This window comes from Hyla sarda, unplaced genomic scaffold, assembly GCF_029499605.1.
Source record: "Hyla sarda isolate aHylSar1 unplaced genomic scaffold, aHylSar1.hap1 scaffold_3173, whole genome shotgun sequence".
NCBI lineage: Eukaryota > Metazoa > Chordata > Amphibia > Anura > Hylidae > Hyla > Hyla sarda.
Window position 1 is genome coordinate 8,916 of NW_026609905.1, and position 13,609 is coordinate 22,524.

General features: G+C 42.8%; 1 protein-coding gene across 1 annotated transcript; it reads right to left on the reverse strand.

Annotated features, from left to right (window-relative positions):
- Positions 1 to 1,247: 1,247 nt before the first annotated feature.
- On the reverse strand, positions 1,248 to 13,099 carry LOC130329427 (A disintegrin and metalloproteinase with thrombospondin motifs 10-like; the record flags this gene model as incomplete). Its single annotated transcript, XM_056553500.1, has 6 exons — positions 1,248 to 2,689; positions 2,870 to 3,026; positions 3,512 to 3,688; positions 5,873 to 6,077; positions 12,752 to 12,881; positions 12,973 to 13,099. Coding segments are annotated over 6 exons (906 nt in total), but the record flags the coding sequence as incomplete, so codon positions are not given.
- Positions 13,100 to 13,609: the final 510 nt, after the last annotated feature.

The following is a 13,609-nucleotide window of genomic DNA, read 5'->3' on the forward strand; positions in this document are numbered from 1 at the left end:
GGCCCTTATGACTCTAATGTTGCATGGTTGTTTTATGATAATTTTATGATAATTTTATGATAATTTTATTCCATGTATGGCCCTATTGTTGTCCCTTCTAACTATTACATACTGTTACATAATGTTGGTAGATGGGGCTATTTAAAAGAAATATCCTCTACCAACTTGTACATTGCCTTACTGATCAACTTATATCTAGAGGGCCTGGTCAATATATTATTTAAGTTTTTTTATTACATCAGTCATTTGTGCCTTTTGTCGTCTTTGCATATATATTTGTTATATATATATATATATATATATATATATATATATATATATATATATTTTATTTATGAATTATTTTTTCTGCTACATTTTTGGTTGTCTAACCACTGGCAGGTCCTAATGCAGGTCCTATGGTTGGTTGGTCCAGATTAGTGGCGCTTATGGATGGACAGTGTCTGGTCACTGAGCAATAGTTATAGGGTTGTATATTTTTTTCATTTAACAACAATTTAGCACAGGTCCTAAACATTTTCAGTTTTTTTTTTTTTTTATATTTATTTTATTTAATTTTCCACTAATGGCCACTGGGTGGCATAAACCCCCCCCAACCCCCCCCCCCCCCCCCCCTCTTTTTTTTTTTTTTTTTTTTTTTTACGGATGAGTAGGATTTATATCCGATATATTTATGCTTCCCTTTCTCCACTAGGTGGCACTAGTGTGACTTATTTCTATGTTTAAATGCCGCTCTAATGAAACACTGACATGCACAAATCATAATAGTCATGATAGGGTAAACGTCTAATGCGCTATAAGTGAATATAAAGTATATTACACCTTATGTATGCTTGACAAAGGCTTATAAGGGCCCAAATTGCTGTATTTTCTTGGGATGCCACATATATGGTCCAAATTATAGTACTTTCTTTGGATGCCACAAGTATAGTCTTGACAAGAAGTCAAGACTAAAGTTGGGTTCACATAGCATATCGTGATTTCTAAAAAAGCGGCAGCAGTCAGTGTATATGTGGGTGTAAAATAAAATGCGGCCGCATTTTCCAGAATATCCTTTGCATATTTAAAAATATGTGCTGAAAATGTTACATTGTGTTAACCTAGCCTAAGGGTTTCTATAGGCCAAGTGGTTGCTGCAAAGCATACCTCTTAATGCTGTTAATAGCAGCTCAGGCAAGGTTACTGTTTCTATTATAATTTACTATAAACAGAATTAAAAAAACTACATTTCGAAAAATAAAATCAGACAAACTATATGTATCAATATCTGGCTTTAATTAATAAAAGAAATATAGGTGATATATTCCCTTTAGCTATAATATAGGCTGTTACTTAGAATCATTGTAAGGTAAGCAATGCAACGTATTTACAAAGTTACTGAAATTTTCATATACATTAATTGTGAACATAAAAATCCAAAACTGTCATTGTAGGTTCTATCCATCTATCTATCTATCTATCTATCTATCTATCTATATATCTATCTATCTACTGAAAAAAATGGTTCCAAAGGTGAAAATAGGTTTTAAATCAATATACAATAAGAGGATCTGGACAAACCATAAAAGTATCGTAGAAGATAAAATCATGTATCTTACCAAAAAAGGTAATCTTTGATAACTCTCAGGCTATGTTCACACAATGGAATTACCGCGTGGAATTCCACGGACCAATTCTGCATGGACATTCCGCTGCAGCAGAATTCCATTGATTTCAGTTGGATTCTGCTGGACTGTGAACATGGCTGAATTTCCGCGGCAGATGTTTCTGCTGTGGAAATCCCTATTCCGGAATCCGCAGAAGGAATAGACATGTTTATTTTTTCTGCGGAGTCTGCACGGAAATGCATTGTCGTCTATCAGACTATGCATTTCCTAGCGCTGGCATGTTCTGCCAGTGCTCCGCTGTCGGTGGACTGTCTGTACAGAAATTTTCCATCTGGACATTCCACCATGTGATCATAGCCTTACAATAAAAAACAAAGAATTATTAATTTCTATAGCACCAACCATATTTTACTATGGATATGTTTAGTTGCGCTTGGATTGAAATAGCACCGCAAATATAAAAAAAAAAACAAGTATTTTCTAAGTATTAAAATAGTAAACAAATGCTAAATATGTCCAGCAGTGCATAAGTAATGCTACATTCCTTAGTGATACCTGAACTTTGTAGCCTTCTTGTTTTTCTTGACATAGCAGATGAGCCAAAATAGCTCATAGAAAAAATGGGATATTATTTCACTGTGAATAAAATTCAGAAATCTGGCAATCCATTTCTTCAGTTTTCTGTCTATAATTATGGATGGTAGCCCTTAAAGGCCAACATTAATGTCCATAGAAGGTGTGGTGATAAAAATGATGTGTACCTAGGATTAAATATTGTGTAACGTGTCAATGCCACAAGTTAAATGTTAGGAAATATACAACAGCAGCAAGAAATCTGAAAAGTAATTCTTGACATGAACATCAATGAAGAAAAAACATAAAAAGTTATAGAAACCTTGTAGAAAACTATGGGAAATTGTAGACATTGTAGAAATGTATTTGGTAAAAAACATATGATGAGTTTGATTCATGTCAGTGCCCCTGGCAGGTTCGGCAACACATCTGTCTGAAGTATGATCGGTTACAGAACTTAAACTTGAGCACCAAGGGGCAGTAGGCCACTTTGTTGACATCTTTACATTCTGTAAAGAGCAAAGGGGAAGACCATTAGAAACAAAAAAATAACTGGAGGAATAAAAGATGGGCACAGATATAGTAGGAACAAAAACTTAGGATAAAAAAAACACAACTAAACACGTTAGATGGCAGACATTATTTGTACAAATATATATATTATTTAGGAAAACTGAGATATGTCTAACCATCTGGACTGTCCGAAGGTCCAGCCTCACATTTGTTTTCGCACTGCTGCATAGCAGTTGGGCGCACAGACTCTATGCATTCCACCGAGGGCTGTCCTGTGTGGCTCACACACTGTACAGAACGTCTCTGCTGTCCAAGTCCACATTGTGCTGAACACTAGGAAATAAATAAACTAACTATTACCAACTGTATTTTTAGTCTTCAAAAATGTATTTTTTGGGATGTTAAAGGAGTACTCCAGTGCACACTTTCTTCATGTTATCCCGTCAGGGCTGCAAAATAAAAGAAAACGCACTTTATCTTACCTGCCAACGAGCCCCCGGAGCTCCAGTACAGGTGTTCGGTCCCCGGGCTGTATTCTTCTTACTTCCGGTTAGCCCGGCACGTCACACGGAGCTTCAGCCTATCACTGGTTGCAGCGATGTCCCGCCTCGGCCAGTGATAGGCTGAAGCTCCGTGTGACGTGCCGGGCTAACAGGAAGTAAGAAGAATACAGCCCGGGGACCTAACACCTGTACCGGAGCTCTGGGGGCTCGTTGGCAGGTAAGATAAAGTGCGTTTTCTTTTATTTTGCAGCCCGGACGGGATAACATGAAAAAAGTGTGCACCAGAGTACTCCTTTAAGATTGTTTGATTCATACCTCAGCCCATTCACCTGTCACCCATCGAGGTGGGGGACAACGTTGCAGTGTACACCTCATACTAGTTGCAGGCCTCTCTTTTGCTTGGCATTGAGAGGGTGGCAGCGTGTTTTCATTGTCCCCTGATTTACAAAGGACAACTCTATGTCGATAACCAGGTCCGCAGCTCGGAGTACACTACAGGGAAAAAGACTGTTCATGAAAAATATTTAGCCACTCTCTGAAATCCTTTTGACCAATGACTAAAACACACTTATTTTATCTGTTCAAGTAATTCATGTTCTGGTTATACCCTATTGGTACTGTTTTAGCCCATAATGGTCAATGATTTGAATTAAAAAATGCATGTACAGTTTTAATTTACATATCTGTATTTGTTCCATTCATTTACATCAGTAGTTCAGTAATATCACCAAATGTCAAATGGCAGGAAAAGGGATAAGTGTCAGCTTGGAAGTGGGAGGGGTGGGTCCACCCACTGGGACCCCTAAGGTCAGAGACTTGCGTTACACCTGAGAAGTGAGCAGCGAATTATGCATGCTGCTGTACTGTTCATTGTCTATGGGAGCGTCAGAGGTAGCTAAGTGCTGTACTTGGGCATCTCTGGCTCCTTCATAGACAGTAAATATTGTGGCCTTGGGCATTTGCTGCCCACAGTTCTATTCCCACAGGAGATTAAGGTCCCTGTTCTCAAGAAACAAATTTGTATATTTTTTTTTTTGGGTTAGGGCCTACAGATTATTTTTTTCCCATTTCTTTAAAAAAGCCTATGGGACTTACTTAACTACATACGTTATCTCCCTGAAATACTGCATATACTTGCATATAAACAGAGTTTTTCAGCAATTTTTTTATGCTGAAAAGGCCCCCTTGGCTTGTACTAGAGTGCTGCTGTTTGCCAGCAGCGGTGAGACACAGCAATAGATCTGGTGATTGTGTAGGTCCATAAACACCCCCCAGTTACTTGCTTGTCCCCTTCATGCATTGTGCAGGGCCTACTGGTAAAAGATGTGCGTGCCGCTCACAGGCACGTCTGTTACCAGACAGGAAGACGTCAGTGACATCATGACTCACGAGCCCCACGGAGAGCAGCGTGGCAGAGTTCCAGGCTGCTGCAGCCACCACACAGTTCCATTTTATAAGTAAGGGGGTGACATGTCTTCTGAAAATGTTTGATTTAAAAATATTAATATGGTACAACATTAGTTTTAGGTTTGAGCCAGCTGAATAGGCTGTATCAGGGCATGCTGGGCATTGTAGTTAGTAACTAAAATGCCCAGCATGCCCTGATACAGCCTATAGCTCTGCAGGTGACCAAAAACTACAACTCCGAGCATGTTGCACCATAACCTCATCTGTAATACTATATAGTGCAACATGCTGGGAGATGTAGTTTTGAGTCAGCTGCAGAGCCATAGGCTGTATCAGGGCATGTTGGGTGTTGCAGTTAGTAATCACAATGACCAGAATGCCCTGATTCCGTTTGAGTCAGCTGTATCAGGGCATGCTGGGCATTTTAGTTAGTAACTGCAACACATAGAATGCCCTGATACAACCTATGGCTGCATTTTCCACCCAAGACTTATACTCGAATTAATAGGTTTTGCCCATTTTTTGTGGTATAATTAGGTGCCTTGGCCTATATTCGGGTCGGCTTATACTCAAGTATATACGGTACCCTTTTAAGTTATTAACTCTGATTGGAGTGTAGTTTTCTTTGTGGGTTTTGATACCCAAAATGTATTTTTCCCCGGTATTTACTAATGTATTGCTTTATGTACAACTGCTCTGAGTTGTGGGTTTTCCAGAGCTCAAATGCACCACATTTACTGTGGAAAATGTTGCAACATACCCCTTTTTGGTGGACACATGCCCTTTTCCCGGCGGCTATACCCAATTTAGGTGCCGACAAAACAGGTTGGGTTTACAGTAGTAAATCAGGGCCATTGTTTTCCTAGGTACAGAAATTTTCCTTTAAGTGGGCACTGTCAGATCCCAAAACTTTTTATATGTTGTTACTGGGGAAATTGAAAAAAATTAAAGACCTTCTGTAATAATGTTGTTGTTAATAATTTTTGAATATTTAATAAAGAAAACACCACTAGGGGTCTTCTTACCTACTAGGACAATAACCAAGAGGTATTTTTATAATAAATATAGGTGATAGAGGCAAAAATCTATATGCATATGATCAGGATTAGGTACTGAGTAACTTATTTATTCTTTTTTTTGTGGGATCTGACAGGTACGTTTTAATGAAGAAAACAATCTTTATAGAGTCTAATATGATAATTATATTGTAGAAGCCTCAAAGAAAAAAAGAAGGAATTATTGAACATTTATACAAAGTTAATTTGGTACCTCAGACCAGTCCAGTGCGACCCACTCTGGTGGGCATGATTTGGTATTGCAGGGTTCCAGCATAGTGGGGCGAGGTGATGGGCAGTTACTATCGTCCAGAGATTTTTCCTCCCCTGATGATACCTTCCGTTGGCAGATCACACTGCGGGTGCGCACTCCGGAATTGCAGCTCCGACTACATTCAGACCATGGACCTATTGCCCACCTATTGTAGATGCAATCATTATTAGTAAAGGTAAACAATGGACACACTCTTAAAACATGTCTCTATTGCAACAAGCCACATGGGGGTGCATGAGCCTAAGTACAAATTCAATAGTTGCTCAAAGATGGTTAATGAACAGATCAATATTATTTTATGTATATGAATAGGGATGAGCGAATCGAATCTGACGAATCCGAATACGTTACGAATTTCAGGAAAAATTTGATTCGCAACGAATGCAAATATCTCTGCGATTCGATCACGCAAATCACTTAATTAAACTCCATTTAGTGTGGTCCGGGCATCTAAAATGGCGGATCCACATGTTAGGACATGGGGCAAGGAATCCTGGGAAGGTAGGAACAAGGTCGGCGGGATGACCCTGAATCACATGCAGCATGCAGCCTATCAGCAGCCAGGCAGTGTGTTGTCTCTGTGATGTCACAGCCCTATATAATTGGCAGCCATCTTTCAGCCAATCACATCAGCGTTCTATTTCAGAGAGAGAGAGGGACAGACAGCAGTGTGTGCTGCACAGAAAAGCATTTTTACAGCAGTGATTCACCTCAAGCAGGGCCGGTTTTAGACTGGCCCTGGGCAAAATTAAAAGTGGGGCCCCAAAAGCTGAACAAGTCAGTCACATTTAGTTAATTCAGGATGTAGCATGCCATTAGTGTTGCAAGTTTATTAACCTCTTAAGGACGCAGGGCATACCTGTATGCCCAGCGCCCGCTCCCCTGCAATGATGCAGTCTCGAGGGCTGACCCCGCATCATAGACGGGTGGTTCCAAAGGCTACCAGGACCCATGTCTAATGCCGTACATCACCAATCGCGGTGATGCCCAGTATTCACCACTCAGACGTGGTGTGGTAAGGCGTGGTATGAGGTGCAGGGCAGATATTGTTAGCCTAGGGGAAGATGGTATTAACCCCTTGTGTTCGTGACGCCAGGACGTGGTTTGGCCTTAACCACCCGAAGGTATACTGCTGGATCTTGGGCTAGGCACGGGGGCAACAACGACACTGACGCCAAGTTACGGACAATGGTCGCTTTACTGAGGGTAGACAGTTGGAACAGTCTATGCAGTACAACCAGGGCCCAAGGAGGTGACCAGTGACACAGAGGCCTAGCAGGATTGCTAGGACTTGTAGTTTTATGGGAGACTTTAGTGCAGGCCACGCTTGGTAGACAGATGACTTAACTTCACTGATTTGTGACTGACAGGACGGTGACTTTATCTTACTTATACTTGACTTGTGGCTGCAGGACTTGACTTGAGGCCTCCACTTGAGGCCTCCATGACTTTACTGGACCTCAGCAGGAAGCAAGAGAGAAAAGAGAAAGAAGCTAGCTCCACCCAGGGCTTATATGAGGGAGACTAGCAGGGAGCCCATTGGTAATCTTTAGGGTCAGCTGGTCACTGGTACCTTCTAGGTAACAATCACATAGTACATTTTATTTACGGCATAACACATCTTTTAACTCCTTCAGGATGACACCATATCACACCTGGTCGGTCCCGGCTGCTAACGATAGCCGGGACCCTGGGCTAATAGCGTGTGGCACCAATCGTTGATCGCCGTGTCTAAAAATGATCGCGATGCCCTGATCAGCTAGGATGCGCCTTACCTTGCTCCGTCGTATCTGATCGGCGTTTGATTGCTCCAAGCCTGAGCTACAGGCTTGAGCAATCGAGCCCCTATCTCGCTGATCCATGCAAAGCTATGGCTTTGCAGGGATCAGGGTAAGAGGTCAGTTTGTGCAATGTTATAGCCCCCTATGGGAGCTATAACACTGCAAAAAAAAAAGTGAAAAAAAAAAAAGTTGACAAAGGTCATTTAACCCCTTCCCTAATAAAAGTTTGAATCACCCCCCTTTTCCCATAAAAAAAAAAAAAACTGTTTAAATAAAAATAAAAATAACATATGTGGTATCGCCACATGCTGAAATGTCCGAACTATAAAAACATATCGTTAATTAAACCGCATGGTCAATGGCATATGGGCAAAAAAATACCAAAGTCCAAAATAGTGTATTTTTGGTCACTTTTTATATCATGAAAAATTAAATAAAAAGCGATCAAAAAGTCCGATCAATACAAATATGGTACCGATAAAAACTTCAGAACACAGTGCAAAAAATTAGTCCTCATAAAGGACAATACGCTTTTAGTGATCTGCTCACCCTAACCTGCTGCAGTTAGGGTGATCAGAGCACTAAAACCGTATTGTCCTCTATTAAAGGGGTATTCCAGGCAAAAACTTTTTTTTATATATATCATCTGGCTCCGGAAAGTTTAACAGATTTGTAAATTACTTCTATTAAAAAAACTTAATCCTTCCAATAGTTATTAGCTTCTGAAGTTTTCTGTCTAACTGCTCAATGATGATGTCACGTCCCGGGAGCTGTGCATGATGGGAAAGTATCCCCATAGGAGCTGCACAGCTCCTGGGACGTGAGTCATCAGAAAGCAGTTAGACAGAAAACAGCAACTCAACTTCAGAAGTTAATAACTATTGGAAGGATTAAGATTTTTTAATAGAAGTAATTTCCAAATCTGTTTAACTTTCCGGAGCCAGTTGATATATAAAAAATAAGTTTTGGCCTGGAATACCTCTTTAAGTGTAACCTGTGCATACATCTAAGTGGTGTACCATTTTGTTTCTGTTAAAGTCTCAAGGGGCCTAGATACTGTGAAAGGCCAGCCAAAAGTACACACCTGCTGGTGTTGTAGACAAATACTGTTTTAAGCATACTGGAGCGCATTGTCCTCCCCTCATAAGTGCATACCACATACATACATCGAAGTGGTGTACTATTTTGTTCCTGTTAAAGTCTTAAGGGCCTAGATACTGCGAAAGGAAGCCAAAAGTACACACCGGCTGATATTGTAGACAAATACTGTTTTAAGCACACTGGAGCGCATTGTCCTCCCCTCATAAGTGCGTACCACATATGTACATCTAAGTGGTGTACCATTTTGTTCCTGTTAAAGTCTTAAGGGCCTAGATACTGTGAAAGGCCAGCCAAAAGTACACACCTGCTTGTGTTGTAGATAAATACTGTTTTAATAGTAGTGGAGCGTATTGTACTCCCCTCATATATGAACTAAGTAAGTCATGCAGAAAAGTGCCAGGACGTGCACAGAGGAGTCTCAGAGGCCTAAATTCATCAGGCAGAGGTCGCAGCAGACTAGGGGCGAGTGGCAGCAGGAGTCGCAGCGAGAGGCCTGAGCTCCCGATATCAGCTGGTGGTGTCTCGACCAGCAACCCATCTGCCATCATCGATAGGTTAACACAGTCATCCACTTCATCACAAGTGACACCCCCAGTCAACAGTCGATGGGTTCCTCAAACACAACCCTCAGTTGGCATGGCCCAGGAGCAGTCCCTGTCCTCCCATTGCCTCTGTCCTATGCTGTTCCCTCCCCCACAGAAGCATCTTATGCTGTGGGTTCAGCTCCACTATTTAGTGAGGACGATCTAGAGGACAGTCAGCAGCTACTGCCCAGCCAAGAAGTGAAGGAGACATTGGCTGCTTCCTCTGCTATGTGGGCAAGTAGTGATGAAGAGAGTGGTGTGGGAGGTGGTGTTGCGAGTGTTAAGGCTTCTGAAGCAGACACTGTTGAGGAACCTGAGGAGGAAATCAATGATGTGCAGACACAACTTGATGATGATGAAGCCAATCACACTTGGGAGCCGGGTGCATAAAGGGCTTCATCAGGAGAAGAGGGTTGCAGGTTGCCCGTGAGGCAGCAGCTGAGCCAGCAAGGTGGTAGCATGGTTGGCAGTCAGCATGGTAGCAGAAGTGGAAAGTCCGGAGCCAAACATGACCGGGGTAGACCACTTGCTTCGCGGAGCCTACCTTCCTGGGAGGTAGTGGAACAGGGGTTCCTGGAGTTGGCGGCAGTAGCAGTCAATCAGTGTGGACTGTTGGTGGGAAAATCACCTACTCGGCAGTGTGGCAGTTTTTCATCAAGCATCCGGAGGATGCTAACCTGGCCACATGCAAGATGTGTCAGCAGAAGGGGAAGCAAGACCAGGGTGCCAATGTTTCAGCGTCACCATAAAGGGGGAACCGTGGCTCCGATGTGGTGGTCCAGCCTGCTGCATCACCCAGTGGCACACCGCTCCCTGTTTCAGCCAGCCAAGGCTCCACCACCTCAGCCGAAGGGAGTTGTGTGTCATACCAATCTTCTGTCACTCCAGATGCTCCTACTCCTCCTACTTCGAGTCAGTCATTCCACCAGCAATCCATCAGCGAAGCCATGTTCAAGAGACACCAGTATGCATCCACTCATCCAACGGCACAGAAGCTGAACGCGCTCCTGTCCAAGTTGCTTTTGCTGAAGTCCCTCCCTTTTCAAGTGGTGGACTCTGCACCTTTCAGAGAACTGATGGCTTGTGCCGAGCCAACAGGGAGAGTCCCAAGCCGTCATTTCTTTGCAAAGAAGGCAGTACCAGCCCTGCACAATTTTGTGGAACAGAAGGTGGGCCAGTCCTTGAGCCTGTCGGTGTGTACCAAAGTGCACGGCAGCGCCGACGTGTGGAGCTGTAACTACGGTCAGAGACAATACATGTCCTTGACGGCCCACTGGGTGAATGTGGTTCCTGCACAGTCACAAAAGCAACTTGGACAGGTCACGCCGCTTCCACCTCCACACTCTCAGGTTGGTCCTGTGAAACTGTGTGACTCCGCCTCCTCATCCTCCACCGTGTCTTCACCCTCCACTGCTCAGACAAGTCTCAGTGCCCCTCCAGCATACCATGTGTGCAGGGAACGGCGGTGTCACGCTGTTCTTCACATGGTTTGCCTTGGCGAATGGAGTCACACAGAAAAGGAACTGCTAAAAGTCATTCATCAAGAAATCGAATCATGGCTTACTCCACGAAAACTGAAAATGGGAACAATGGTGAATTTTTTCTGCACTGCGACAAGGAAGCCTGAGACATGCGCCCTGCATGGCACACGTGTTTAATTTGGTTTTCAAGTGGTTCCTGAAGTGATGCCCCCATCTGCAAGACATCCTAACAATGGGAATGAAACTTTGCATGCACTTCAGCCACTCGTACACTGCAAAGCACACCCTCCTTGAGCTGCAGCGTCAGAACGGCATCCCCAAACAAAGTCTGATTTGCGACGTTTCCACACGTTGGAATTCCACCCTCCATATGTTGGACCGACTATACGAACAGAGAAAAGCCATCACTGATTTCTTGATGATCCAAGCAGATAGGGGGACTCCCCTGTGTAACCAGTGGCAGCTCATACGTGACACCTGCCGTTTGCTCAGGCCCTTTGAGGAAGCCAACCTATTAGTCAGTCACCAGGATTACGGTGTGAACAATGTCATTCCACTGCTTCATTTACTACAACACGTGTTGGAAACGATGGCTGGTCAGGGCACTGGAGACGTGGCGCCTACATCTCACGGTCACATGAGCCCTGTGGGGGCTGAACTCGAGGGGAGGAGGAGGGGGAGGGCACAATGGAGCACAGGTTAGATTTCAGGAGATGGGTGGTTTTTCTAGTCATCTGACAGGACAGGAGGCGCAGGAGCAGCAAGGGGAGCTAGTATATTACCACAGTATATTAGGGCCATGGTGGCATAGTTCATTAGGGAAATGGCGGCACAGATCATTAGGAGCATGATGGCACATTTCATTAGGGGCATGGTGGCACAGTTTAGAAGCATCGGGGCACACTACATTAGGGATACAGTGGCACATTACATTGGGGGCACTTAAATTTTTTTTAACATGCGTTGTATTTCTGTAGAGGACCTCTATGAAGTATTAAAGGGGTTGTCACATCTCCTAACTTTTTTCTGGCCACTTCCGGCTTGTTAACAGCGGGCGGAGATGGTCGGGAAAGCTGAATGGAGCCGAATTGGGAAAGTTACACAATTTGCCCAACTAGTCAATGGGACACCCCTGCCCTAGGGGGATACCTCCTGCACAGATCTAAGGACTGACCTCCCAAAGGAATTCTCATCTGAAGATATCTTATGGAAGAAACTTATAAAAGTGTTGGGAGCTGACCACTATGCTGCACTGCATATCTGTTCCACAGAAATAGAGAGCAACCTAGTGGACTGAGATTTTACTAAAGATGTAGGATCCAGACTTGCTTCAAAGAAGGCAGTGGAGATTAACTCTCTAATCCATCAAAAGATGGAGGCCATGCAACCTAACAAGCAGATAAGCAAATTTTCATATTTTTTAAACAAAGCTGTCAGATATATATGAGGAAAGTGTGCCAAGTCTAGCGACACAATATAAGATAATAATAAACACAATCAAAAGATTTTTAATGACTGAATGCAAAAACTAAGAGCTGTACTATGTATAGAGTTTTATATTATTTTACAGCCTTGGGAGCCCTCGTTTTAACACTGTTTTAACTTTCTTGCTACCCACTTCCCCCCTGTTTCCTAAAATATAGGGGTACTATTTGTTTGACCATTTGTACTTTTCATTAAATAATCAGGTAGGCAGGGACTTTAGTACAGAATAGGGTGTAAATATTGCTTCATAATTGTACCCTCTGGACATAATTAATGCCCCCCAACCTTTTACACATCCGCATAGCCTAATAAACTAGAAAGGCTCATAAACAAGTGTCATAGTGTAAATACATAATGCACAGTAAAGTGATACAAAACCTCACTTACTCAGGAGGACAAGGCTCAGTGTTACACATACGTTGCTTTTCATTTATTTTCTCTTGGGTGTCACACATGTCGTCAGACACAGCAGATCCATCTGACAGCCTTTTGCAAACAACGTTCTGCATTTGCACCCCTGAAGAGAAAATGATATTGGCAATATTGATTAATATTGATTAAACTAGTACATTTGGCTTGTCTTAATATGAGATTGTTCTTTAGCATACCTCCAGCACATAGAGCGGAGCACTTAGTCCATGGTGAGAGATGCCAGCTGTACCCAGTCTGTGTATGTTTACTGATGGGGGCATTAAACCTGTAGCGAATACCAGACATCTCCTCTCTCATCACAACCTGTAAGAAATATGGTTTATCTGGTATTTTAAATGGACACTGTCAGATACAAAAACTTTTGATATGTTGTAAAGCATGTATAACTAATAGGTTTTGCAATTGCTTTCTTTAGAAAATTTTCAGTATTTCATACAGAAAAAGCCAGTCAAACAACTGCCTCCTGCCTGCTTGGACACATACAAGTCCTGCTGTGTCCATGCATCATCACCTATGTCATGGACACACTTCCTTGATTGACAGCTGTGAGCACAGGGCTCAGAGCTGGAGGAAAAATCCTCCCACTCTCAGCTTGTGTCCCGCTACTGTCAGAGAGGACAAACTGGGAGTTGTTGTTTTGCTAATGCTAGGGGAGATGTGAGCAGACAGCATACTAAGGGAGGGGGCGGAGACCTGAACAGTGAGGCCACACACCCTCCCTTTGAGAGGAATTCAGACTAATGAGCTAAATTAAAAGTAATAAAAAAAATGAATAAAGGTGCTAGACACATAAAAATTTGATGTACATGGTCA